This window comes from Miscanthus floridulus, chromosome 2 (genome assembly GCF_019320115.1).
Source record: "Miscanthus floridulus cultivar M001 chromosome 2, ASM1932011v1, whole genome shotgun sequence".
In the NCBI taxonomy this organism is placed as follows: domain Eukaryota; kingdom Viridiplantae; phylum Streptophyta; class Magnoliopsida; order Poales; family Poaceae; genus Miscanthus; species Miscanthus floridulus.
Window position 1 is genome coordinate 6,868,898 of NC_089581.1, and position 27,759 is coordinate 6,896,656.

General features: G+C 43.8%; 1 protein-coding gene, 1 long non-coding RNA gene and 1 pseudogene across 4 annotated transcripts; all 3 read left to right on the top strand.

The window, feature by feature from the left end:
- Positions 1–2,631: 2,631 nt before the first annotated feature.
- On the top strand, positions 2,632–7,606 carry LOC136537789 (uncharacterized). Of its 3 annotated transcripts, XM_066529757.1 has the most exons (10): positions 2,776–3,188; positions 3,275–3,343; positions 3,464–3,658; positions 4,118–4,313; positions 4,752–4,922; positions 5,009–5,125; positions 5,418–5,615; positions 6,322–6,381; positions 6,466–6,564; positions 7,195–7,606. In XM_066529757.1, exons 3-10 carry the CDS (start codon positions 3,516–3,518, stop codon positions 7,351–7,353), a joined length of 1,143 nt encoding a protein of 380 aa, XP_066385854.1. In that variant the 5' UTR covers positions 2,776–3,188; positions 3,275–3,343; positions 3,464–3,515; the 3' UTR covers positions 7,354–7,606. The 3 variants fall into 3 exon arrangements, with proteins under 3 accessions (XP_066385852.1, XP_066385854.1, XP_066385853.1); XM_066529755.1 differs by lacking the exons at positions 2,776–3,188; positions 3,275–3,343 and adding an exon at positions 2,632–2,769; XM_066529756.1 differs by lacking the exon at positions 3,275–3,343.
- A 976-nt stretch (positions 7,607–8,582) lies between these two features.
- Positions 8,583–14,754, top strand: LOC136536030 (uncharacterized; annotated as a pseudogene).
- Positions 14,755–26,879: 12,125 nt separating this feature from the next.
- LOC136537790 (uncharacterized) lies at positions 26,880–27,490 on the top strand. The gene is made up of 4 exons (XR_010779140.1): positions 26,880–26,951; positions 27,033–27,134; positions 27,243–27,306; positions 27,383–27,490. It is a non-coding gene; the product is annotated as an uncharacterized lncRNA (long non-coding RNA).
- Positions 27,491–27,759: the final 269 nt, after the last annotated feature.

Below are 27,759 nucleotides of genomic sequence, written 5' to 3' on the forward strand. Positions count from 1 at the left end.
CACCGTGAGCGACAACAGCGCCCGTCGTCAGCGCCGGAGGTATGGACGCCCGCGGTGTCGTCGTGGAGTAGATTGGCGCGGTCGTGGGACTGAGCGCACAGGCCGAAATCTACAACGGCGACGGTGGAAAACGAATCTGTTGAATCGGAACATATGTTGACGGTAGCGATACGGAGGACGGCGGCGAGGGCAGTGCCGCGGTGGGCATCCCGTAGGGGTACGAGATGGCCGGGTAGGATGCGGCTGATGACGGCGGCGGCGGGGGTGGTGGTGGCTGTGTGGGCAGCGGCGGCGTGATGGTCAACTGTCCCTGGAGGAGCACCCAGAGGGTTTCCTGGACCTCCCGCATGCAGTGGCTGAGGTCCACGATCGCCGCCGTCGTTTGTTCAGGCGAGAAAACCGGGGCCGGCGCAGCCACCGATCCCAGCGGCAGCGACAGGGTCACCAGCGCGCCTGAAGGTGCGGAAGGCGTTGCGGTGGAGAGTGGCGCGGCGGAAATCACCGGCGATGTGGAGGCCACGGGGGACTCCATGATCGGCAAGGTCTCTAATACCAGGTTGATGGGTATAGCAGGCCTCCCCCAGACGGATCGAAGATTGTAGTTGTGGGAGATCGGAGGACGAGGCTTGAAAAAATTCCTCAATGTGGGCAATACAGGCTGAGGCTTAGAGACCAGATGCAGTACTATACGGATCACCCAGAGGAGGTGAGTAAGCTGTCCAAAGTGAAGGCTCAGATCAAACAAGTGAAAAGCATCACGATGGAAAACAAGGTAATAACCAACGTATATCAGTATATGCTTTCCCAGGCATGCATGACCTGATGATGGATTCCTGCATCTACTTACCTAGGCTGAAACCTTCAATAATTCTTTCATTCTTGAGTTATCTTTGGCCTTGACTAGCTTACTTTGAAATACTACTTCTGAACGAGGAATTAATTTGGTGGAAATATTTTAGGCCTTTGATCACGGACAACAGATCGATGGGCTTGTCACAGGGACAGAGCAGCTCCACGATGATGTCTGTGTTTGTTGCAAGTTTCTGTTTATATCGTCATAACCAAGTATCTCTTCAGTAGCTTGCCTGTGTCAGACAGAAGAGAAGAACTGAAACAGAACATTGGCATCTCTCAGGCTGCTGATTTCAGGTGGCATGGCGTGCAGGTGCGGCGATAATGACATGAAGATGAAGCTCATCGTCCTTGGCATCGTCGTCGGGCTGATCCTCATCATAATCCTCTCAATTTTCCAGGGCATATGCGGCAAGTGATTTAGGTTGCTGGAGATGGCTGGGAATAGCAGTGAGTCTGATTATGTGCTATATCAAAATCTATCTCGGTTTGTTTATAAAAAAAACTATCTCGGTTTGAGCAAGGCTTCAGGGAGTGAACACTATTAGCACTCACATATTGAAGCCTTTGTGTTGTCAATTTCTTGCACTGTTTCGACATCGGATTTGTGTCACTGAGCAAAGATGGGGTTGATGATTTGCATGTTCTATCCCACACTTGCAGGTTGTGCACCATTATTGTCATGCTTATTACATACATACACTCTGTTATCTTGATCTTCTGTAGTATGTTATTGCTGGTCTGCTCAGGACAATATGCCATGACTATGACAGCACCATTTGGGATGTTCGTATGTCGGAAATTTTTCTTGAAAAAACTACTGGGTTGGTCATGTTCTAAAAATGTGGCAGGTATTTCTAAAAAAAATGCATCTTGTTGATAGTTATAAAAAGGTCAAACCAGACCTGAGGGCATTGATCTCACGTATTTAAATATTTTTCTTTCATAGTTAGAATATATAAGTACCTGGAAAGGTTAGTTGACGTGACTCACCCGTAGCGTTAGCACGGACAATATACTGGTAAGAAACATGCAGGACTCCCCTAAACACATCGCTTGCAGGCGTGAACGTATGGCTTGTATGGATAGAGCCCTAACCTAGAAGCTCTAGCTCAGGCAGGTGCATCCAATCTCACGCAGTCAAAAATGAACGTCTGAAATAGATGCCTGGACCATGTAAGATTCTCAATTCTGCATCCAAACAGCCCGGAAATCCTCATTCCCAAAAGGCTCAAAACGAGCAAATTCTTCTCGACGAGGAAACCAGTGAGGAGGCAATGCATGGGATGCAGCCAAGCATAGCGTGCACACCGCCGCCGACGCCATCGGGAAACAGTGTTTGAAGTTTTGAGCCACCAGGCCATGCACGTGCATGCTACCGCCGCACCTGGTGAGCCTGATTTCTTTATTAGACCACGCTTACTTAGTCTCAAATTATCATTAATCTCTACCTTTAGCTCTAAATCTTCATTATTTAGCCCCTCCTTTGTTCCCATCATGCATCCGCCGCTGCGTGCATGGCGTGCTCGCCTATCCAGAAGCACATCTTTCATCTTTGGTCTGAACTCTGAACCAGTGGAAGCTGCTGATCCGCTTGCATTGCGCAGGTTATCGCTGTGGTTTCTGAAGGCGATGACCATGCCGTTTGACGATGTGGGCGTAGCAAGATCAACCTTTTCACGAGCCGAGCCGAGTTGCATATCGAGCCGAGCCACCTCGGTATCCAGCCTCTGCCGTGCCGTCCTGTCCGTGTCCGGCTAAGGAAAAAAAAAAAAAGAGAGAATTCCGAGTCCCTTCCGCGTCCGGGTCGAGTTCGCCGAAGGACCCTCGCACGAGACCGAAGAAGACAAAATCGTATCTCCTCTCCTCGCCTCCTCTTCCCGAGCTCCGGGCACGCCGCACCGCGGGAGAAATCAGGTCGGTCTCCCTAGCTCTCCCCTCCTGAGATTGGAAAAAAAATGTCCCGGTCGAGCTTCGTTTTCCGCGGGCGGGGCTCTCGCGGGAATGGGGGGCTCGGTACGGCCGGGTGCTGGCGGCGCCCGATCCGAATGCTGCCTGTGGCTTGTCGCGTTCTCGTCGCGGGGTCGGGTCTGTGGGATTCTGTGCTGCCATGGTCCTTTTGGATCCCTAGGGTTACGGGTATTCGGCTTGTGGGCGGGAGGCGCCCCTTCGCCTTCATTTGTTGGAAACTTGGAATCCATGCTTGCAGGGAGGAGGGCTGAGGGGGGCATCGGATAGGCGAATTGAGTAGCTATGGATTGCTAGCTTTTGAACATTGGGTCATACGATTAGTGCGATCGGATTATGCAGCGTGGAGAGGCCGATATCTCCTGAAGGTACTGTTGGACCTGCAAAGTATGCTTTGTTTCACACATTCCTTTAAATGATCCTTTCGGCTTCTTTGTTTCACACATTCCTTTAGCTGATCCTTTCGGTCTTCGGGAACCTGGTTCATTTCTCTGTCCTAAATTCGTGTCACATCAGAAATTAGGCAAGACTGCTTGTTCTGTTTTCGCTTCGTCTTCTAGCATGCACATTCTGCTTTGTTCCATGTTAAGTTCATGTTGTCAGAGCTTTACATCAGTCAACGGTTTCTCGAAATAATTGGCAGGATATCGATTTCGATATATGGATGATGTGTCTGAACTCTGAAGATACTCGAGATGGATAAGAAGAAAGCAGCCGATGACACTGAACCAGGACCAGCTCCTTCTCGTGCTGTTGACAGATTTGGTTTTATAAAGCCAGAACAAAGCAACTCACCTGATGGAATTCCAAAAGGCAAATCTATACATGAACGTGAAAGGTATGACTTGCCTTACAAGACATGTATTATCGGAATGTGTGACCTGCCTTACAAGACATGTATACTCGAGATATTAGGGTCATTGTATCTTCTTGTTTCTACCAATTTGATATGTTAGTCTATTCCCATAGGTGGTTGTAAGATCATCCTAGATTCTATTTTCTTCTTTCTAGCAGCTCTTGCTACATTTCTGTGCATAAGATTGGGTCTTAGCTTGGTCAGCACTTACTGGTAGAATGGTTCTAATACATTAGACTGCTTCACTGATAAAGTGCACTTTTTATTACTACCTTACTCATGCCTCTGACACCATATTATCATTCTTTTCTGGTATCAGACTATTTACTTGTGTAAATCAGTTACTTTTCTTACTGCACCGTCTGACCTTCCTTTTTATTTCTCTAAACAAGCTACCTTTCAAGGTCCTTTTATTCTATTTTCTTTTTTCTGTTACTATAGGGAGGAAAGAAGGATAAGAAAATGGAGGAAGATGATAGGTGTTGGTGGTAGTGACTGGAAGCATTATGTTAGAAGGAACCCTCATGTGGTTAAAAGGCGAATAAGGAAAGGAATTCCTGATTGTCTCAGAGGACTTGTTTGGCAGTTGATTTCAGGCAGTCGGGACCTCTTACTAATGAACCCAGGGGTTTATGAGGTACCCATAAGGATCCTTTTTTTCTTGCATCTTCTGGCATTCTATATGATTGTGATTTGCCTAGTTATACTAGATTGAGAAACAGGGGAACAAGGGAACAGCACATGAAGTGGCATACATGCATTATTGTTAAATAAAATATTTGAACTTTTTAAAGATTATATATACTCACATCAACATTGGATCCTATTGAATCCCATTCTTGAGGTGCAAATTTGTACAGATAACTCCACCATGCTTTTATTGACTTCACTGAAGTTTGTGGCTAGTCTCTTAAGTCCTGATAGTTTTGAAGGAACTAATGTCCTATTTTTTTAGTTTTGTATCTATTACAGTTTGCATTTATATTTCTTAATGATCAGAGTACTATGTAGACTAGTGCTCTCGCTATTGATATATATCACTCTTATTTGTATCACTGTGCTATACTTTGGGCAGACACTGGTGATATATGAGACATCGGCCTCTGAATTGGAAATTATTCGTGACATATCACGCACATTTCCATCTCATATATTCTTCCAACAAAGGCATGGTCCAGGCCAAAGATCCTTGTATAACATTTTGAAAGCATATTCTGTCTATGACAGGGATGTTGGATATGTGCAGGTTTGTGTTGAGTCTAGTGACCTAATTTTTGGATACAAAGATCTCTCTTGAATAATATTCTGTTGTTTATACAATTCATTTAACAGGGAATGGGATTTATAGCTGGGCTGCTGCTTCTTTATATGAGTGAGGAGGATGCATTCTGGTTATTAGTCGCATTGCTGAAGGGAGCTGTCCATGCACCAATGGAAGGCTTGTATCAGGTAATCGTTATTATCTTGGGATTACATTTGGATTTCCAGTTGTTATAATTTGAGGGCTTCATAATGCTTGTTTCATGGCTGTCTTTATTGTCTATCCTATCTGACGTATATAAATTTTAAACTACTAAGTAGTAAGTAAAATATTTTCCTGGCTACTCGTATTCCATCAGTGTTCATCTTCAGTTTTGAGTGATTAGTAATGCTGGAGATGCAAAATTGTAAAATTTCTTCGTTTCTTGAGTAAACTTACATACTATGAACTTCTACTGATCTGTTTTTACCTTTGGAACAGGCTGGTTTGCCGCTCGTGCAGCAATATCTGTCTCAGTTTGAGAAATTAGTTATGGAGCTCATGCCAAAATTGGGACAACACTTTGTTGAAGAAATGATAAACCCAAGCATGTATGCAAGCCAATGGTTTATCACAGTTTTCACATATTCCTTCCCATTTCATCTAACTCTTAGAGTTTGGGATGTGTTTCTTTATGAGGTTAGAATCTTATCCTGCCATATGTGTATTTCGTGTTTAGATTGCATCTTGGTTTATTTGACTTTTCTTTAGGCATTATTGCTTCATAAATAGTATACTCTCTTGTATCTGTACAACTCCTTTCATTAGGAAACCCCACTGGTTTACATAAAGAGTTTTGACTTAAGATATACTACCTCTGTCCACAAAAGAATTCAATTCTAGGTGCAATTTTGGTTAACGTGTCTAAAGTTTGACCAAATATATAGGTAAAAATATTAATGTTAATGACACCAAATAAGTATAGTATGAAAATATATCTCATGACAAATCTACTGGTACTTATTTGATATTGTAATATTGATATTTTTCATTTATAGTTAGTCAAACTCAAGATACTTTAACTTGTTACTGTGCTAGAATTGGATTCTTTTGTTGATGGACGGAGTAGTTATATGAAATGGATTGTTGTGCTACTTTTAAATGGTCTTCTAACAACAAAGCTGCTTGTTCCTTTTCTCAGTACCCTTTTCATTTGCGACCAAAACTTTTTGGCTTGAAAGTTTATTTCATATGATCAAGCTATTGTTTGATGTGTTATATTCATTTGAATTTTTAGGTGCTAATCTACCAATCTGTAGTTGATGTAATACCAAAAAAAATACTGATTATATTGTGCACTTTCTGATCTGGTTGCTATTTCTTATTTCTGGTTGATACCTAACAGGGTATTAAGGTTGTATTCCAAGTTGGATTGGCTCTATTGAGATTCTGTCATGATGATTTGGTTAGTATTTTGTATCTTCTGTCACTTTCGCTTGAAACCATATTTGAAACAAATATTGAGAAATACTGAATTGCTAACCGTCAGGTCAAATTACCTTTTGAGAAACTGCTATATTCCTTGAGAAATTTCCCTGAGGAGGCAACAGATCCAGATATATTATTGCCACTTGCCTTCTCATTTAAGGTAATTCACTTCTTATTGCGCAAAACTTGTGTTTACATGAGTGCTTGCTTTTGGATAAATGTGCTCTTGCATGTATCATATTCATGTGTTTCTTTTAATTTTCCCGTCATAGCAAAAACTAAAAGTTGACCTTTGCTGTTTTCTGAAACTATTTCCATTTGTTGCCTTTTGGCTTTGGGTTACAATGTTCTGTCTCCCTTTTATAGTAAGATAAGAGAACTCATTAGTATGGTATAAATTAAAGGTACTATACTACTATATGAATTCTCTTAGTATAAAGTATTCTTTTAACCTATATGTTTCAGTAATCTTCTTTATGTGAGTTTAATGTTGATGCATCTGTTTGCTAGCTAATATTTCCAATACTGTGGTGCTCGATTAGTTTGCAATATAGCATGTTGCACTGTTACCTCTGTATTTTGTATTTCACTTGTGTCCCAATAGGGCATTGAAGTAGCAAATTTAGATAACTGGACTAGCATGTTAGTTGTCTCGCTTTGTTACATTCAGACGTGAAAGAAAATCTAGCAAACTCCATCTGCTTTATCTGAGTTTCATTTGACAGTCATGAAAATCTGCCCTACATGGAAGATAATAAATACCATGGTTCTGTCGTATTTTTTTTTTCAGGTATCGACTCGTCTTGAGGAGCTTCAGAAGGAGTATCAGAATCCAGGGGCAGGCACCAGTGAAACTTCAAGTAGCAAGCGGCTTCAGCCCCTCATATCGAAAACGATGAGCAGGGCTGGTAGCCGTGTGGTGTCAAACTTAACTGCTGACAGAAAATGACAGACATGTTCTCTTGTTAAACAAGCCACACCTTGTTGTAACTTCCATGTACATTGTATAGAAAGAATGGCCTTTATTCCCATCCTTTGTTCTTTGTTTTTGTTACCATTACATTGCTTTTATATATAAACCGAAGTGGTAGAACCGCCCCTCGAAGTAGGTGGGGCGTGGGGGTTCCTGATGTGCTCATTTCTGAAGAACTGTAAATACTTGTGGATCAATGCAATGAAGTGATGTTCCAATGCTTTATTTGTGAGAAGACTGGCTGTACAATTTAAGATTGGATCCATAATACTGCTAATGTCAAATTAGCAGTGCATTTTTTTTCTTTCCATCCAGTAAATATAATTAATCTGTAGTTTCCCTTCATTTTTTTAGAAGTCATTAATCTTGCCCTCAGGAAAAATATGATTTGGTGATGTAGCATTCAATGGTTTTGATATCACAAACGGCTCGACGCTACACCTATCAGAGAGAGTCAGACAGAAAAGGAGCTCCTACATCGACATCCAACGAAGATCAGAGGATGAGGATGCTCTACTGCTCTCCATTATTGGCGATGGCTTGATTGAATATTGTAAGGGGATTTAAATTGGCTTACACGCATTTATAAAATCTACAACCAAATATTGTAAGGGGATTTAAATTGGCTTACACGCATTTATAAAATCTACAACCAAACATTATACTCTAAGCTAAAATCTGTGTAACTCTTAGGGGTGAAGAATTGAAAAGAAAATAGCCAAAGGAACTGGCTCCACGCTATTATGTTGAAGTCAAAATAGCCAAAGGATGGTTACGGTAGCAGAACCCAAAAGGAACGTATTTGAGTTGACCAACCAACCACATGCTCCAACACTGAGTCCATAATCCTAATCTCTCTACTGCATCTTCTGTCAACTGAACCCGACATTTCATAACCCTGTCTTCCCATACAATATAGATTACCACATGTCGATTAATCCCTTGTTTTTCTCGATCGGGAGTAAGCAGGGTTCCCCTCGTTTATTGGCAGCTTATACGTAGCATCATCTATCAGAAATGGGCGGCATTGCAGTTCTTGTGCTTTGTAAGCCAGCACAGTCAGCACGACGTGGACTGTACATGATTAACCTAATGCGTTCCAAAGCCGCCGGACCGGACGGCAAGAAGATAAAAAGTAAAGTAGCAATGGACCAGTCACCAGTGGTGGTGGCGTTTGGATCCCTCCTTTATATGCAACGTCTGCCATCGTCCAATTCCCATCACTCTAGAGTAGCTACTCCAACTACTCCGCGGAATCGTGCCTAGCCAGTCTTCTTCCTCCACGGTCCACGGACTCCGCGTCCTCGCTCGCTCGTCGCCGGCCGGCCGGCCTCATCTCAGCCTGCCCGCCATGTCGGCGGCGTTCAAGGCGTTCCTGAACAGCCCAGTGGGCCCCAAGACGACGCACTTCTGGGGACCCGTCTCCAACTGGGGCATCATCCTCGCGGTACGTACGTACACGTCCTGCTGTCGACTCGATCGGGGTTCGTTCACTTCTTTGCCGAGCGTGGTTGCTATTGATTGGTCTTTGCTGAGAGCTCCTGATCGTGAATCGTCTCTCTTCAGGCATGAGCTGAGCTGTTGAGCTTGAGCACCAGTAGTATCTGACGTATAATTTGACTTGCTTGAGTGAGCGAGTCACTTTCTCTCGCAGGTCATTTGTGTCAGTCTTATCTTGTCTGAGTCGCACTTGCTGGTGTGTCTCGAATCAAACGGTTTAAGCATGAAAATGGATGCTCTGCATGCCCCTGTATACGAATCGAATCTTGCATTTCAGTCTATTTTCGTTGCACCGCTGATCGGAATCCCACTGAATGAACGCTTATAGATCAATACAGACAGACCATAGCTCCAAAAACTCCGCAAGCTGCAGCCAACTGTTGACACTTGACAGCGCCGACAGACTTTTTCTATCCTTTGTTTCTTCAAGAAGTGTCTTTCGAACTTTCATTAAGATCGATAGACCATAGCTGAATCTCTCTCATGGGAAACAATACAAAACCACATATTATTTGCACATATATTTACTTTCTTATCGGGAACAAATTATTATTTGCACATGTTACTTTCTTATCAGGGAATGACTTATTTGCGTGTCCCAATCGAAAAAGGAAAAGGAAACCAAAATGATTCGATGCAAGTTGCAACCAGAATAATAGACCTCCCATCATTGATGCTCAGCCTGTTCACGTTAAAGTACTCTCTCTGTCCCACTATATCCGATTCTCAATGTATCTAGACACACCCTATGTCTAGGTTTGAGGAATCTTTGTTGTACCTGATAGAAAGCTAAAACGATACATATAACGAAGAGAGTATAGCTCATATATCTTACCTCTCCGTTCTAAATTATAAGTCGATTTAGTTTAGCTCTAAATCAAACTAGTATAACTTTTGACCAAGGTTATATGGGAATGGATAAATACCTAGCACATCAATGCGGTGTTATTAAACCAAACTTAAATATACATTAATAATACATTTGATTTGATTATTTTAATGTTACCATGTCTGTCCATAAACTTGATCAAATTAAAGAAGTTTGACTTATGATGATAAAACGACTTACAATTTAAAATATAGAGAATATATTGAAAATATTCCATGCCATTCTTAACATGTGGGACCTTCAATTTTAATTCATGGTGTCTTGTGAGAAAGCATGGAACATGAAACGGGACATTTCTCACCGTCCTCCATTCAAGCCTTGTTTGGATGTCATCGGATTAACCTCAATCCACACGTGTTGGAGTGGATTGGGATGTAATTTAGTTCAAATTTCACTCTAATCCGCCCTAACACATGTGAATTAATACGAATCCAACTACATCCAAACAAAGCCTCAAAGGGGCACAAATACCCAAGTGTTTTTTCGATACTGGATATGGATTCATATAGCCATCTCGGTTATCAGATAGGAATATGGATACTTAAAATCCAATATGGATACAAATATTAATAGGATATTTAGAATTTTATTGGATAATAATCTCATGTTGTTTGTTTTTCTAATTATATTAAGGTTTATGTGAGCTTTCAACCCATTTTGATGCAGAGTTATAACTTTTTCTTTAAAATTTACTTCTCTGTTTATAATATATTTACGGTATTATACATATTATGGACCAAACTAAAATTTTAAATTTATTAAATATTCCAATATATTGATAAACATACATGAAAATTTATAATTATAACTTCATAAATATTCTAATAAATATGAAACAAATAAAAATGTTAATATTAAACTTTATTCACTATCTGTAAATACAAAGTTAACCATATGAATATAAATGCTCATATTATTTAATGTGATTTGGATTTAAGAAAAAAGAAATGGTTTTACTAACTTTTCGCTAAAGTTTCCAAATATGAAATAACTTTTAAAACACAATATCTGATTCACATTTGGTTCTACTTGTTTTCATTCGCTCTTACTTGCCGGTATATCACAACTAATAAACACTGAGGATTTTTTACTTTTTATATATATTTTTGCAGAGTGTGGCTGACACAAAAAAGCCTCCTGAAATGATATCCGGCAATATGACAGGAGGTATGTGAAAATACTTGGGGATTTGTATGTCTCATAGTTCTTTTTGCAGTTTTGTAACCATCGCTGATGTTTATGTTCTTTTTGCAGTTTTGTGTGTGTATTCTGCACTCTTCGTCAGGTTTGCATGGATGGTACGACCTCGGAACTACTTCCTTATGGTAACCCACAGCTGCAACGAATGTGTTCAACTCTACCAGTTGTCTCGGTGGGCTAGGGCTCAAGGGTAAAGCTTCTCCACTTGTAATCTATTCAATCTTACAACTTTGCAAAAGCTCAATGAACATCATTGGCCTTGGATTGCAATTTTCCTATAACAACGAAAACATTACGGGGTTTTGCGCCTTGTTCGCCTGGCTGGAAAAACGGCTGATGCTGATTTGTTGTAAGAGAAAAACACTTTTATTTCACTGAAACGGTACGGCTGATAAGTTCTAGCGAACAGGGCACAACCTAGAGGGAATAGTAAGGTATTAATGTCGGAGTTTTTATATGATTGTGTGCAGGTTCATGGAGAAGAAAGAGCTAGGAGGCCCAACGGTGAAGATTGACCATAAACCATAGTCGCTCTGAACAATGACGAAACTACGAAGCTCATGCTTCGACCGTACAATTTATGTATTACCACAAGCCAATATTGATGTGACGTACGTGAAAAACTCGGTTATGCATGTTGTAGGTTTATTTACAAATATTGACTACGGATGGAGCAAATGGTAAGCCGGCTGAGGCCCAGGGTCCGCCCTGATCTGATCATGTTCAAAGTTACGTGCCCAATGCATTATTAGGTTTAGACTCCTCTTTTTAAGAACACTCTGTGTTGTGTATCTGTTTGCTTATTACTTCTTCCATTGGAAGTATAGATTGTTTTAGCTTTATTATCCTAAGTCAAACTTATTGGCTGAAATTTAGCTTACGCTAATTTGTTGTAACAGAAAAATATTGTTCATTCGCTGAAAAATACTGCTAAAGTAGTGCTGCAGAACAAGGCTACTAATTTTAACAATATTTATAGAAAATTATATTACCATCTATATAATATAACAAATACACTGTCAACATATGTCTCGGTATATCTGATGAGTAATAAATGTAGTTTGATGTTGTAGTTGTAGATGCTTGTGTATTTTTTATATATTGGTTTAAAACTTATGATTTGGAACGGATATAGTAGAAGAGAAGAATTATGCAACAATTTCGAGAAAAAGATCTTCAAATTTGAACTAGAATTTATGTTGCTCTCTCCACGGTTGAATGCGATGATACCGCCGGGCCCACTTGCACCATTTATAATCTTCTCCAACTGCAACTGGACAACTGGTCCTCTTCTGTTCCCCCCGTTCTCCACCAACCTCGCCCTCGTCGACTTGTGAGCCTGTCCCGCCGCCGCTGTCGACGAGAGCTGCGCTAGGTATCCCTCCCTTCCTCCCTCCCTCTACGGGCTGGTGGATCTTCTCGCGGAACGCTACGGCTGGTCATACGTCCTGTCGAGATCGCCGCACCCCGATTTCGCTGTTATTGTTATTGGATTTGATGTGGTGATTCGGTATGCGTGACATGGGCAGGTGATTTCGGCTGCTTCCTCTTCCCCCATGGCGACGGCGCTCAAATCGTTCCTGAACAGCCCCGTCGGCCCCAAGACCACCCACTTCTGGGGCCCTGTCGCCAACTGGGGCTTCGTCGTCGCGGTACGCCTCTGCAGTTCATGCTTGGGTTCTTAGCAAATCTGTGCGATTCGTGGACTTTAACAACGCACCGAGCGTAATTTCGCAATTATATTGATGCTAGCGGTGTCCGAGTTCTGTCATGTCGAAAATGGCTTTAATCTGTTTGTAGGGTGAGGGATTCGGAGCACCCCTTGCTTTGTGAGAAACATCGGTAGGATTTTATTCTGGGAGCTAAGATGCTAAAGCAGAAGAATGTTCTTGATTTTGGTTTAGTTAATTAGTCACAAAACATACTATTTAGAAGCAAGGACAAACGATTGCTGCCTTGTTGTATCAGTTGAATCTGCAAGAAAGTTCTTTCTCATGTCTCTTCTATGTGAGTCAGTGTCTGATGTGAAACAAGGTACTATAAGTGTTAGTATCACAGTTAGGGCTTAAAGGGAGTTTCCATAATTCCAGGTGCTTCATGGGCTTGAATGCTTGACTGTGTATTTCTCTTCTATGTGCTTCAGGCTTGATTGGACTAACAACTTAATTCAAGATGTACACAGTTACAGACTTAGAATCTTAGATATCTTGTTTTAGGTATATTTCAAGGTGCCTGCAAATTGTATTCAGCTGAACTTATCAGATGGGTCCTAATATTGGCATTGGAGTTATTGGGCACTCAGTTGCATGGTGTAATCTGTTCTAGCTATTAATATTTTAAAGGGCGATCTTCCTTTTGTGCATTAATACTTTGATAATGTTCGCCAACGGACTCTTGGCTGAAATGGCTAGAGCGGCCACATGGCACCCCAGCGACCCGGGTTCGACTCCCAGAGGGAGCGGATTTACGTGGCCTGGGTAAAAAAATCCCCTCGTCCGACTCACTCAAAGCACGGTGGTTCCGAACCATCTCACGTGGTGAACGGTCCCGTGTAAGGGTGCAGGGGCGGAGGTTCGGGGATTTTCTTGATCTGCGTGAGAGATCTTCTCTACTAGGCATTGCTCGGGGGCTGTCTTGGGCAGGTCAAGTTTTTTATAATGTTCGACTGTACCTTGGGTTGCTGTAAATTGTTTCTTCTGGTGGTGGGGGGGTAAGCTGGCATAAAACTACAGTGACAGTTATCATTCTGAGTTACTCCATATTCAGCAACTATCTATCATCACATTGTTTTCTCGTGGGTGCTAAGTAACAAATGTTTGACCTGATCATTTTTCTTGTTCCAACTAAACCACCCTAAATTTCAATTACTAAACTTTGACTCTGTAAGTTGACCATAACCTGCAAAAGTTATTAGATTTCTAGGTAAATCCCTCTGACAGACGCATTAACCATATATTTATGTATATAGTATACAGTTAGACTTTACATTTAGCTTCCATTACCCTCTAAGTTGTGTGTCCTTTCATTGAACTCCTCTTTTTTTTTTCTTTTTTTTTTCTTTTGCCAACTAAACTATATCTCTTTTGATTCTGTATTTGGTTTGCAGGGTTTGGTTGACATGAACAAGCCTCCTGAAATGATATCTGGCAATATGACAGCAGGTAGGAATTACTAGGGATTGTCTCACACTGCCTATTTGATGGGTCACGTCAAACTGTTGTTGATGCTTATGTTTTTATGCAGCCATGTGTGTGTATTCTGTACTCTTCATGAGGTTTGCATGGATGGTACAGCCCCGAAATTATTTGCTTCTGGCATGCCATGCTTCCAATGAAAGCGTTCAGCTCTATCAGTTATCTCGCTGGGCTAGGGCTCAGGGGTAAGGCTTGTGAAGTGAATTTGTTCCTTCAGCATAATAGTTCAGTACCAAGTTCGCTGTGCTAACTGTTTTCCTTTGACAGCTTTTTTTTTGTTCTGGTTCCTGTCCAATTTATCTTTTTGATAATATTGAAGCTAGCACGTAAAAAAAGTTGATGTCAGAGTTTGATTTTTGCAGGTACCTGGAGAAGAAAGAGTCAGAGGCCCAACAGTAAAGAGGGTATCCAACACTGCAATCACTTGTTCAATAAAGAAATTATGCTGTGGAAAACATTCATTCTGTTGTCAACGCTTAAGGATTTGTTCGTGAAGTGGCGCCGACAGTGTTCCTTTAGTGAAAACATGCAGTTTTTGTATGTTTGTGAAATGTGCTGAGGAAATTTCATGATACCTAGTGCCGTTACAATCTTCTGCTTGCTTTTCTGTGCATTTGCCAAGGCACATTTGGTTTTACAATGTGTTATGCAATGTATTTCCCCAAATATGCAGTACATTGCTGCCTTCTTACTATTGGACACTATTTGTTTTACCTGGCTCATGTGCCCAAAATGCTTTGTAAAAGCATTGATTGAAAAAAATCCATCTTAGGCCACAATGTGACTTTTAGACCCGGATAAAATTACAAATTCCATGATAGAAATTTATAATAACATTGTTGGGTTCACTAGAAGGGCGGGCCTGGTGCAAGCGGTAGAGTCTTACTGTCTATGACCGGAAGGTCCTGGGTTCGAGTCGTGGTCTTCTCGTATTGCATAGGCCAGGGTAAGGCTTGTCACTAACACCCTTCCGTAGACCCCGTACAGAGTGGGAGCTCTCTGCACTGGGTCCGTCTTTTTTTTATTGTTGGGTTCACCACCACCCCTTAGCAATAGTGCTCAATGATTATGGTTCCCTCTGTTCTAAACTATAGATTGTTTTGATTTTTTTTTATACATAGTTTTTGATATACATAGCTTGAACTTATCAGAACGTCTTATCAGCCATGGTGCAGTGTTTTTCTCTCACAACAAAGCAGCATCAGCCGACTTATCGGCCACAAAAACCATTAGTCGAACAGCGAATGAATGGAGTATAATGGATCATGTGTCTGCTCTCCTCCCCATGCTTGGACTCTGGCGCTTGCGCGCACAAATGTACTCTACCGATAACAATTGTTTTGGGAATTGTTCGAGTGGACACACTTTGCACCTAATGGTCTTTAAAACATTAGTGATCCTACTAGTTGATAGTTTTGCTGATCATGGTAAATCTTCCATATATTTCACCCTTGCGCACAAGCATTTAGATTCAAAAACCGCAGGGTAGTTGCACTTGTCTCCTATGAAACTCAAAAAGGTCTATCTAGAGTTGTCAGTGGAGCACCGATCCCTATTTCTCCATAGAAAATTGTAACTTTTTTCTCTCATGGGCGAAGCCCATTAATCTAGCTCAATGCTATTGTCATGTCATAACCTATAATAACTAGTGATAAGTGGCGGAGCTTGAACAAGATCTCAGGGCAGAGTGGCGTGTGTGGAAGAAGGGGGTTGCAAGGATATACACAAACATGGAGTATATTTGATGTTATTCTTAGCATGCATATGGTGACAATTAGTGTTTAATGAAGCAAATTTCAAGACAGGGACCATGACCACCGTTGGCTTCAAGGAAGCTATGCCTCTGAACCTGAGTGATATGATGATGTATATATGATCGTTTGATGCTTATTTGATGATAAATATAGTTTACAATAAATTAACCATATACATGGTAATATGTTGCATGAGTTATTTATTACTGGTTATCTATCAAGGTTGATCCCCATCAGAGATTGATTCTCTAGGAGATGAGAATAGGAGAACTGCTCTTGGAGACATGAAGAACCAATACAGAATCTCCCGTTCCAATCTCTGTACTTCTTGTGGTTGTTGGCTTTACTGAACCTGGTCTGATACTCCCTCTAGTCCTTCAGTCCCTAGATATAAATAGTTCTACAAAGAGTAAATTGCACCGATCATGCATACTTGTATGATGATATCACTTTAGTCCAACTACTTGCAAAATGTGGAAACTAATGGGTGAAGATGAATGTGTGCGTGTACAGTCATATGTATGCCACGCAGCGTATTTTGCCATGTCGGTGACCTACGTGGACTGTGGCGGTCACAGGTTAAAAATGCAACTAGACGTTCCTGAAGGCTGAACCTGTTCCACGGCGCCTCCCAAATCCCTGCGACCCTGCCCCCAACATTCGGGGGATGAAACTAGCCAACGGACTCACACCTCACAAACCCTACAACTACACCTAGATTTCAAGATCGCGTCCTTGAGGAGATCACCAAAACTATCCAAGACTTCGTAGGCGACGGGCGTGCCGTAATCTCTTTGTAGCTCCACGCGAGAGAGGCTCCACCTGTTAAATAAGAGAAAAACCCCCGGTTGGGATCATGAGTCAAGCAGAGCTCGAACCCACGACCGGCCGCTACACCAGCGTTTGCCACTCGAGCTACGGCTCGATCCCGAGCCCTAGCCACCTCCTTGTGCACCAGTCAACATGCCATCCAGAACCTGCATGCAAGTCGTATTGAAGCCGAAAGCCGTGCTGACAGAGCCGAGTACCGATCAAATCAGATTGAACAACGAATCAACAAATCGCTTGTCTGAATTCTAGAGGAATCTGGATGGTTTAGAGAAATGCTGGATGAATTTGTGAGAGAAAAACACTGTTCCGGATGAAAAAATAAGCGAATCAAGCCGGGTTTAAGGGCACGTGAACGGGGCCAAAGGCTAGGTACGATGGGTGAAAGTTTCTCTTCTAGAAATTCTAGGACGACTTACAAGCCACGAGCAAGAGTGCCCTCATTAAACAGGTGGGCCACCTTCTGATTGACTAAATTGCTCATTAGCTGTTGGGCTAATCCTTGTTATTAATGGTTTTTCTAAGTTGAATGGTTGTTTAGGTTAGGGGGCGTTACTAGCACCGGATGTCCGGACGTATGCCCGCGGCTGCTTGTTTCTCACGTGTAGCGAGCGGATAGCACAGACCTTAGCTTGCTCCGGGGCCACCACGCAGGCATTATGCCGCCATCGGCCCACCACCCGGGCCCAGCACCTCCGCGGGCGTCAACCTACTTGTCAGGTAGGGGTTCCCCTTTGAGCTCAAACTGTCGTGGCGAGATGGAGGGAAGGGAAGGAAGGGGACGGAGGAGAGAGGAGAGGAGAGGAGAGGGCGAGGCACGACGTGCGAGGTAGGAGCCGAAGCCCTATGACAGGCCGGTGTCCGCCAGCCACCCAATGCCATTGCAACACGTGCAACACCCGCTCTACTTTTGAGACGTTCATATGAAACATTTGCAATATACGTCTGAAGGCATATGCAATACTTGAAACATGCGTCTGAGACACTTGCAATGTGAAACATATGCAACATCCAAATAAACACACTTGCAACATACACTTGAAAAAACAGATGAAACATTTAGAACAGACGCTTGCAACATACGTGTATAGTCATTGCAACATCGGCAACATCCCGATATACTTTTGCAACATTCATACGAAACACTTGCAACATACCTTTGAAATATCTGAAACACTTGAAACATACACTTGCAACATGCGCTATTCAGAGGAACATCAACGGCCCAGCATACACCCATGCCTTCCCTTCCTGCCGACGAGTGAGGTTGATGGGGGTGCAAGCGTAGGACTCCCCAAGCGCAGGCGCATGCCTCCCCTTCTGCGATGGGTGAGGTGGATGGGGGTGTGGCGTCGGATGGTGGCGCGGACTGTGGAGCGGCTAGGGATGGAGTGTGGGTGCGACGCTGCCACGCTGGAGAAGGCCACGGTGGGTGGTGGAGAAGACGAGCAGCTCTGTCTTTTTTTAGATACAGAGGCAGAGTGCGGGTGCACTCTGAAGCAGCGAGCGGAGTACGGGTGCAGGTCGTCCGAAGGGATGGACATCCGCATCCTATCATTACCGTTAGGTTATACTACACAGTTCCTATACAATTATGACAAAATCGACTAATTAGTTGTAAATTTGGGCATGCATAGTTTTTATAAACATTTATATTTAAGGATAAATTTTGGACTTTTCAAATGCTTTTGTATTTATTTAAATAATGGAGAGTAGTTATGAGTTCAGATAGGCCCTAGTTAAATCAACGACACCTTTTATAAGCCATATATTTGAAGGGAGTAAGTTAATAATATTTATAGGTTGAGTGGTTGAATAGTTTTATTTATTTATTTTGAGGTCCACATTGGGGAGGAGGGGGAGAAAATCCTCCCCACCTGAATTTTCATTCGACAGATGCCGAACATGCCGGGGGTGGAAGGGCGTGGTGCCAATCCCAATACAAAGTTCCAAGAAGTACATGACAAGTAGGAGAGAGAGGGATTACAACACATAATAACAAAACAACAACAAACACAATGATTCAGCTTCTAATTCCACCTACTAACCGAAGCGACTGCAAGCACCACTTCCTAATATGTGCCACCACCAAAGACATACTTCGAAAAGCTCCACACCACATGCAGTTGTAAGGTATTGAGTGGGATCCAATAGACGGCAGCCAGGAAGCTACAAGGCATTGAGTCAGAGCCAACAGGCGGCAGTCGTGGGTAGCGTCGCCTAAGAGCACATCTAGGCTCCAACTAACGCCCACCAACGCCATTTGGGGGAAGGAAGCCTCAAAGGGGGAGGGTCGCCAGGAGGAGAACAAGGAGATCCAGAGAGGAGATCAAGGTCCTCGTAACCCAGCATATGATGAAACGAAGCACTCAAGTGATCTAGAGAATGATAGAGCAAACCGTTGATGGTGAGCACTTGACAACAAGTAGTGTTTGTAGAAGCCAAGGGGTAGGAGGGTAGCCATACCAACAACAAGATAGGGAGAGAGCAACAGAGGAGAGCACAAGGCCATGTGAGGGCGCGCACGAAAGCGGGTGTGCTTGCATCAATGCCTTCAAGAAGGAGAGTGACATCCACGGATGCCACCATCGATGAATAGAGCACCAGGCCCATAAGAGCTTATGCCCGAAACCTGCATAGCGGATGCAGCAAGCTTGGATTGGCCTTCTTGATAGCAGGAGCTAGAATCCGCCCCTCTGTTGATGGTAGTTAACAACCATTATAAACCATCAATATAACATGTATAAGGGCATAAATATAATCACCAATGAAGGTTTAGGAGTTTAAACTAACAAATTCCATGAGTTTTGGTGAATCTATATTTTCTATAGGGTTTATCCAGAAAACCATCAAGGTGGACCTACATGTCAGATTTAATTGTGCTTATCCACAGCGAAACAGACACCAGAAGGTTCTAAAAGACTCGAGAGGACTCCACACCGAAGCAAAGGGTGAGACCCACCTGTTAGCCCCTCGTTGCAATGTCGGTTCTCCACCGCCTCCTAGATTACATCTACATCGTCCTTTAAGTTGGTTTGATCCAAGGACTCATGTTGGACGCTCCGGCCTATATATATCAGCCCCTGTGCCCTCAGAAGGCAATAAGTCATTTGAAAAGACAAAAACCCTAATCATCCTCAGAGCTCCACCATATTCTAGGGCATAGCTAGTTAGGCTAGGTCTAGAGGGAGGCAAGCATGTCGCTTGGATTCTCAATCTTGTCAAGAGCGTGGTTTGGTATAATCTTTGTACCCCTCTCTCTTGTACCTCCATTACTTTTATATGCTAGTTACAATTGTTATGACAATATCCATATTCATCTCATTTATTTTCTTCATTATAATGTTCATCGTCTACTTTGATTATATGCTTAGTATAGTTAGATTATCATTATGTTCATGCATAAGTTCGTATAGCGCTCACTCTAAGGATCCATGGGTGGGTGTAACACTTCTGGTGTTACGAGCTTGCTTAGCACCTAGGTTAAGGTCAACGAAAAACCATTTATATAAACAAAAATAAAATATAACTTGTGTGTAGTACTTAAGTAAAGATGATGAGCAAGTGGTGTAGTTGAAAATGCAACTTTAATTTTTGAAAACAAATGTTGTTAACTAGTGTTCTTGAGAGCTCAAAAATCAAATCCAAAATTTAAACTAGAACTTTTCGTTGAATCGACAAGAAATTGAACTTAGGTTATGAACGTCATTTTTTGGTGAGTTATATTGAGCAAAATAGTTAAAAGGTGCTTAAATGTTTTGCTCTGATGGGTTATATGTAGTATGGGCTATTGAGTGAAATATTCATTGGTTGAAATTAATAAGGTTTAGACATATTAAAAATTGCAACAAAAGTGCTAATGTTTGTTAGTTCTAACCGAACCTTACCCACTTCTAAGTCTGGAAATGATAGTAGACCATGCCGTTTTGACACTCAAATTCTACCCAAATTGTTTAAACACTAACTGCATGTTCTCGTACTGTTGGTTGCCTCTAAGTGAGTACTTGAGCATGGCTTAGGTGGTAGTGGTGTTGGGTGTCATGGTACCCTCGCAAAAATTGCCCGAACCTCGTTAAAATGTGTCAAAGTCGTGTCGTTGGTGCTCTGTTCATGAACTAATGTTAGAGCGATGATCTTACATTGGCATCCATCTACCTCCTTCCCTGGTGGTCCTCTGGTCATGGCGATGGCGTTGTTAGGTCTTTGCCAATATGGACTTTACAATAGGGGAGTTAGTTGAACCTCAACTATGATTGTTAGTGACTTTTGCTACGCTTTGAAATGTGTGCACGTCACCTAGGGTAGTCGTTCGGACTAGGTTCGCGGTCACTGCGGGCACTGCGTGGTGGCGCCGGGGTCATGTTGCGACCAAGCCACGGTCGCTGGCCCACGCATGCGCTAGGCCCGTGCTGCGCTGTGCCCAGGTCTTGCATGGCCCGACCCGGCTGGCAGTGGTCTGGTCACCCAGCCGCGGTGTGCGCGCACCAACGCCAGCCACCGAGCCATGCGTGGGGCCATGGCGGAGCTACGGTTGTCACCGCCTTGCCATCGTGGCACTCGCCTCACTTTTCATCCTACCTACTACGTCGAGTCTTTGGACATGTGTCGCTGCCACCACGCCTCGGTCGACGACCCCGATCACTGTGGTGATGAGATGTTTCCCTGCCTCACCTGCTAGCCAACACCGGCGAGCCCCGCTCGGGTCTTGCCGCTCCATTCAAGCGTGTCACGCCTAGCCCATGAACCATCACATGTGCGCACGTGTTCGAGCTACCTCCATCAAATGGAGCCGCCCCGTCTTAATCCGCTCACCCACGCTTGGGTGCACTCTCCACATCAATACCATGGCCAGAGCTCCGCATTTCCGCCCTCAATTTCGCCTAGCTCAGTTCGATTCCTCGTACCAGTAGGTGGCATAAGAAGGCAACTTGGTGTCCCATCTTTCCCATGCCTAGTCGAGCGCTACTGATAGCCAATTTAGCATTTTGCTCGCCGTAGGCCATGGGTGTCGCCACAACCAGTGGATCGGGGGTAAGTCCCAATCTGTGGGGAAAGAACCCAATTGGTTGCGTTTCTGGACTCATGTTGATCCACTCTAGCTGGTGCTCAAGATAGGTTGGCTTGGTTTTCTTGTTGTGGGTGCGGTGACGCGATAGTGCCACGCTTAGAGAGTCACCACCCGCTCAGTCGCACGTGGTCAGACCACCCCAGCGCTCCCCTATTTCAACCGTCATTGGAGCGTGAACCACAGTGAGCTACTGATGCTTCTCTGCTACCTCTACCCTTCCAAGAGTGCGTAGGTTCATCAGAACAGGCACGCCGCCGCCGCGGCTAGCCATTCGCCGCTACCACTCCCAGCAGTATGCCACTGAGTTCCCAACCGCCATACATGCTTGCGGGTTTAGTCGTAGATGGTGGTTGACCCTTTATTCCTATCATAGCGAGTCTAGCTCGACCGGCGTAGCCGTCGTTGCCACCGGTATGCCGTGCTGTCGTGTGTGGGTACGACAGGGACCGCCCCGTTGTGAAGGTAACATGTTCCAAGGTCCTTAATGTAAAACACGTCTCTCGTGCAATAGTGATTCGAGGCGTCGCGTAATAACCGGTTAGTCCTGGGTTTCTTTTGCAAAACATGAGCGCGCGCGTGGGCCTTCCAGTCTTGGGCCGCGCTGGACTATTGCGACGCGCATGGCCGCCCCCACGCTGGGCTGCTGGGCCGATTAAGTCACCACCAGCCCTTTTCTTTTCTAAAGCATTTCCTAAATTAATTTCTAAAAACCAAACTTGTAAATTCAATAGAAATTTATGTAGTTGACCAAAAATTGTGAGACCAATTTTGTTCAGTTCCTAAAATCATGATCTACCTATTAGTGTATTTTGTTCACATAGTTTCATGGAAATTTCAAGTGTAATCTAATTAATTGGAAGCACTTAATATTGTTAAAACATCAACTTGTAGGAATTATTGTGAGGAATTGGTAGTAGTATTGGCTCTGGAATTTTTACAGAAAATTTCTAACATTATTAGGTGCTCACTATAAGTGTTGTAGCTCCATAATAATTAGTTGCTAGGGTAGCTAAGGAGCCCTAGTTCAAAAATATATATTTAATCAATAAAATGCCGAAACACTTTGGGATTGTAGAACTAAAATATTTTCTGGAAACGAAGCCTTACTTGATGACGTAGACTAGTACGTTAGTTATTAGAGCTAGCCCGTTAGCTTGCGAAGCATAATAGTGTTTTTTAGAGTTGCGATTGTTGTTGGTTAATTACGTTTTCTGCGCTGCATCTGCGAATATCATAATAGGAAAACGATGGATCTGGAGTCGATCGGAGTAGTAGGAGGATGGTGCCTTGGTGATCATGTCCCCACGGTGGAATGAAAATCCTTGGTTATATCTTGCCCAGGCAAGCCCCGGTGCATAACCCTATTATTCTGCACTTTATTTTATGCTTGTGCATTAAGTTTTAAGGAGTTGAATGAAAACCACTTACATACATATATATATATATCCTTATCCTATGAGTCCTACTAGTATGTCAGGATTGTGTAGATTGCTATGCTAAAAGGATTCTGGTAGAAGTCGAGTGATTACCTATCACTCATGAGAGATAGGAAAGATATTATTGTTCTTATTATCATATAACTATCACATGGAATATATATGGATGATAATTCGAGACCGGGCGGGACTGTGCTTTGGATTTTGTTAGGCAACCGAGCGAGGCTCTAGTTGCATTTGTTCCACCTGGTGCTGTGGATGGTGTCGATGTTTTACCACCGATAGCCTGCCACGGGGGTACCCGGGGCAGTATGTTCGGGCTTCGGCGTATGACGAACTCGATGGTTAACGCAAGACACAGTCGATTTATCCTGGTTCAGGCCCTCGATCGTGGATCGAGTAATAACCTTACGTCCAGTCGGCGTTAGCCTTTGCGTTAGATTGATTGTCAAGAGTCGTGTTGTACAATTGTCCTCTGTCTCAGGAGCCCTGCCCTCCTTTATATAGTCAGGAGGCCAGAGTCCTAGTCGGTTTATAATGAGATTTCCTAGTAGGATTACTTAATAGTTATACTACTAAAATTACATGGGAAGAATCTTAGTTGGACTAGATCTTCTCTCTCCCTTGCGGGGTATCCTATGGGTCCCGCATCGACAAGCCCCCGAGCACTTCATGGTTGAGCTCCGATAGTCTCGCTTTGCTCCTTCAAGTCTTGTTGGGTAGGAACAAAATGTCATCCGAGTGCTTTCTAGAGTGAAACCTTGTAGCGCTTCTTGGGATCTTTGAGTCGCGAGTGCTTTTTTAAGAAAAAATACATCCATCTGGTTGTAGCCCCCGAGCCTCTTGCTATTTGGAACAAGGAGCTGGAGGATCTTGTCTTGAAGTTGCTCTGATTGTTCGCTGAAGTTGTATTAAAAAGAACTCGAATATGGATCGTTCCGGGTTCTTTTGTCGTAATGTCTTGAAGTGGTCTGCGTTGAGGAAGTCTTTTAGTGACGTGCGCTTTTTCGAAGAAAAAGTGCACTCACTGAGTGTAGCCCCCGAGCCTCTTGCTATTTGGAACAAAAAGTTGGAGGGTCTTGATCCTTTATGTTGTTTGAAGAATTTGTGTTCTGAAGTAGTCTCCGAGACTTGGATTATTTCGTTATCCGAGTAGTTTCGCGGCATGCAGCCTCCGAGCTTATGTCCGGGTTGTTTTGTTCGGGAAGAACTCGGATGCGAGGTCTTGGCGTATTCTTTGATAGTCTGCTGTTGCCAGATGTAGTTGTATGGTGGTGGTTGAGCGTAAATGCCTTTTGTTCACGGGTTGTACTGTGCTGGTATATTCTTCCGAATATGCCCGTCTTCGAGTACTGTTTCTTCTCGCCTGAGTCATCCATTATTGAGTCCTGTCTTTTCACTGTGTCCTTCGTTGGGCTTATTTCGTTGGTACTCTTGGTCTATGTGCGCCGATCCTTTGGCCTATAAATACTGTCCCAGAGTGCTTGCTTTCATCCATTGGACATTCTGTTGAAACCTTCTTGGTTGTGAACATGGTAGTTTGTGAAGTAGAGCAGCCCTCGGGCGTATTTTGTAGTTCCTATGTGTCTTGTCGTAGCTGGAGGAAGTCTTGTGATAGGGATTAGAGGTAGGCTAATCCCGCGACAGCATTGTGCCAGGATGTACGTGGTGGTAGTTGGAGGAAGTCTTGTGATGTGGGCTTCGTTCCTTCATCCGGCAGTTCTGGGTTGATCCTCGTCGCCTGTCTTGAGACCGTCCGGTGCAGATCAACACCATATCCAGCATCACATCGGTCTTGGGTAGACAGATGCCCGCTGGCCTTCTCTGCTCCATGTTGCCTTGCCGTGCTGCCGATTTCCGCCTTGGATGCACTGCGTTCGTCCTTTGAAGAAAACAGTGTAGCTGATGGCGGTCTGTCCTTCTGAGTAGCAATTTGGGACACGTAGTCGTTCCAGAGCCTAGTCGTGCCCGTGTTCCTCTTTGCTACTTTGCTTTTCGTGGTGCCGAGTTCGTTGGGTCTTGTAGGGTTTGTAATCTTCTATTTTTGAAGTCGATTGTAATGTAACGAATCTTGTCTTCTGAGTTGTCTTTGACTCTTCTATTGTGATTCCTGTCATTCATGAGACTACCGAGTTCTTTCTTATATAACCGGGTTCTTTTGTTACTCGTGAGGTAGCCCTTTCTTTCTTCTTGGTTCAACGAGTTGTTCCTGTGGTCATCTGATAACCCTGCTGCGTTGTTGCGGATAAGTCTGAAATCTGCCCGTTGGTTCGTACCGTTGTGTGGATTCGTGCCCTCCGTCGTTTTAGCTGCGTCGGTAAATGGACCGTTGCTTTCCCACGATGTGCTTTAACGGGCCTTATGGGCCGTTTGTATCACTGAGAAATCTATTTAAAGACCTTTTATCTTCCTTTTCCTTGTCACCTAGCTCTTTCCTTTAAACCCTAGTTCTCAGAAAACCGCCGCCGTCATTGTCGTTATCGCCCTAGCACCATCATTCTAGCTTCATCCTCCTTAGCTCCTTTGTTGCTTCCGCCAATTCATGGGAAAGAAGAAGACCGCAAGCAAATCTCAGGCGACCTTCGTGGACGAGGAGTCGTCGTTGTCTTTGATTGAAAACCAGGAGTTTGTGGCCATGAGGGCAGCTCAGAAGGTTTGGCCGGCTCCAACAACCAGCGAAGACCAGCTGCGCGAGCTCGTTAGTGATGGCTTGATCCAGAACAAAGTCATCGCTGAATGGATAGTTCCGGGCGAGCATCGGGTTCCGGCCCTGGGTCCTGGTGAGATTGTCCTTTTTGTTTCTTTTGTCCGCGCTGGTCTCTGTCTTCCTGCTTCTGTCTTTCTTCATCAGTTTCTTGGGTATTTCGGGGTTAGTTTGAACCATCTAACCCCCAATGCCGTTCTCCATCTTTCTGTTTTTGTTCATCTTTGTGAAGCCTTCCTTGGGATCCCTCCTTCTCTATCTCTTTTTCGTTTTTTCTTTCGCCTGAAACCTCAACCCCGCCGTGAGGAAACCAGTGTCCTTGGCGGCTGCGGGATTCAGTTTCGCCAAGGTCTCAAAATCAAGTTTTTTGATTATGACTTGGTCGATTCTGTCAAGGATTGGCGCGCCGAGTGGTTTTATGCTGCCAATTTGATCCCTTCTCTTGTTGTTCATTCCGGGTCTGGTCCTGTGGCAAACGACCGGTGGGACAAGAAGCTTGAGTCTCCTGCTGAGATTCAAGCGATCCAACCACTCCTTGATAGGATTAGCACGCTGAAACAACAAGGATTGACCGGCTTTGGTATTGTCTCAAGTTTTCTTCGTCGTCGGGTTCAGCCCTTGAAAGAGCGGGGACATCTCGGCTTTGAGTATTCTGGGGCCGAGGATTCTTCACGTATGGTCCCAGCTCTTGAGCTGACCGATGAGGAGGTACTCGAGCGTCTCCAAAAAATGCTGAAAGGAGTGAGCGTCATTCCTCCTGCTGTCCCTGAGTACTCGGCCAACAACCCGCCCCCAGCTGTGAGTTGCCTATCCTCCTTTTTCTTTTTATTTGAGTTTTTTATGTACTCTTTCTGCGTCCGTTCTTGCTTAGTTTTTCCTTGTCTTGGTGTTTTGTCTTTTTTCGTAGGTGCTTGGGCGGAACTTTGTTGATCCGATCCCCCTTGATGTTCTCCCTGCTGTGGCGGAGACTGGGGATCGTTCAGCCGGTACTTCTGCAATTAGTAAGTCTCAAACTTTTACAGCCCTTCCTGGGGTTTCTTTCAGATTTGATGATGTATATGAAGAGTATATTCCTCGTCTAGTCCCTCGCGGTCCTCGCAGTGTCCCGAAGAGGGGGCGAATGGACGGGTCCTCATCTGGCTTGCCTGTCTCCAAGAAGCCTCGCAAACCAAGTACTCCCTCAGGTACTCCAGTTGTTGCTAGCATGCTCTTAGGTGAGCACATTTAGTATTCTTTGTTCTTTTATTTTCATGTTTCTCTCTTGAACCGAGTACTTTTCATCTCTTTTTCAGCAGGTGCTCTGGTTTCGCTGGCTGAGGAAGAAGAGGATGATGAAGTTCCCCTCATCATGCGGCGGTGAGTTGTTTTTCATATTCTTGTCGCATTGAATTTTTCCTCTTTGTTTTTAATTTTAGTCTTGAACTTTTTGAAGTAATCGGAGGTCGGGTGTGAGTTCTTCCGAGGCTCTCGCGCCGACTTCTTCCGAAGCTCCGGGGTCGAGTTCTTTGGTTGCTTCTGCCCCGAGCTGTACTGCTCCTCCGGTGCGGATTTCTTCCATGGCTCCAGCTCCGACTTCTTCCGTGGCTCCGCTGTCGGCTGTCCCGCTCCCGTCGCTGGGTGGCGGGGACGTCTTCGCCATCGTGGTTCCCCCTGCGAGGCCTTCTCTTGGCTTCGCAAAGAAAAAAGTAGTCGGGTGAGTAGATTCTTGCTTCATCTTTTTGGCTTTTATCTTCCTTCCTCTGGTTCTTATTGGTGCTTCCTTTTATCACTTTTCAGTGCTTCGTCTTCTCTAATTTCTTCATCGACTTC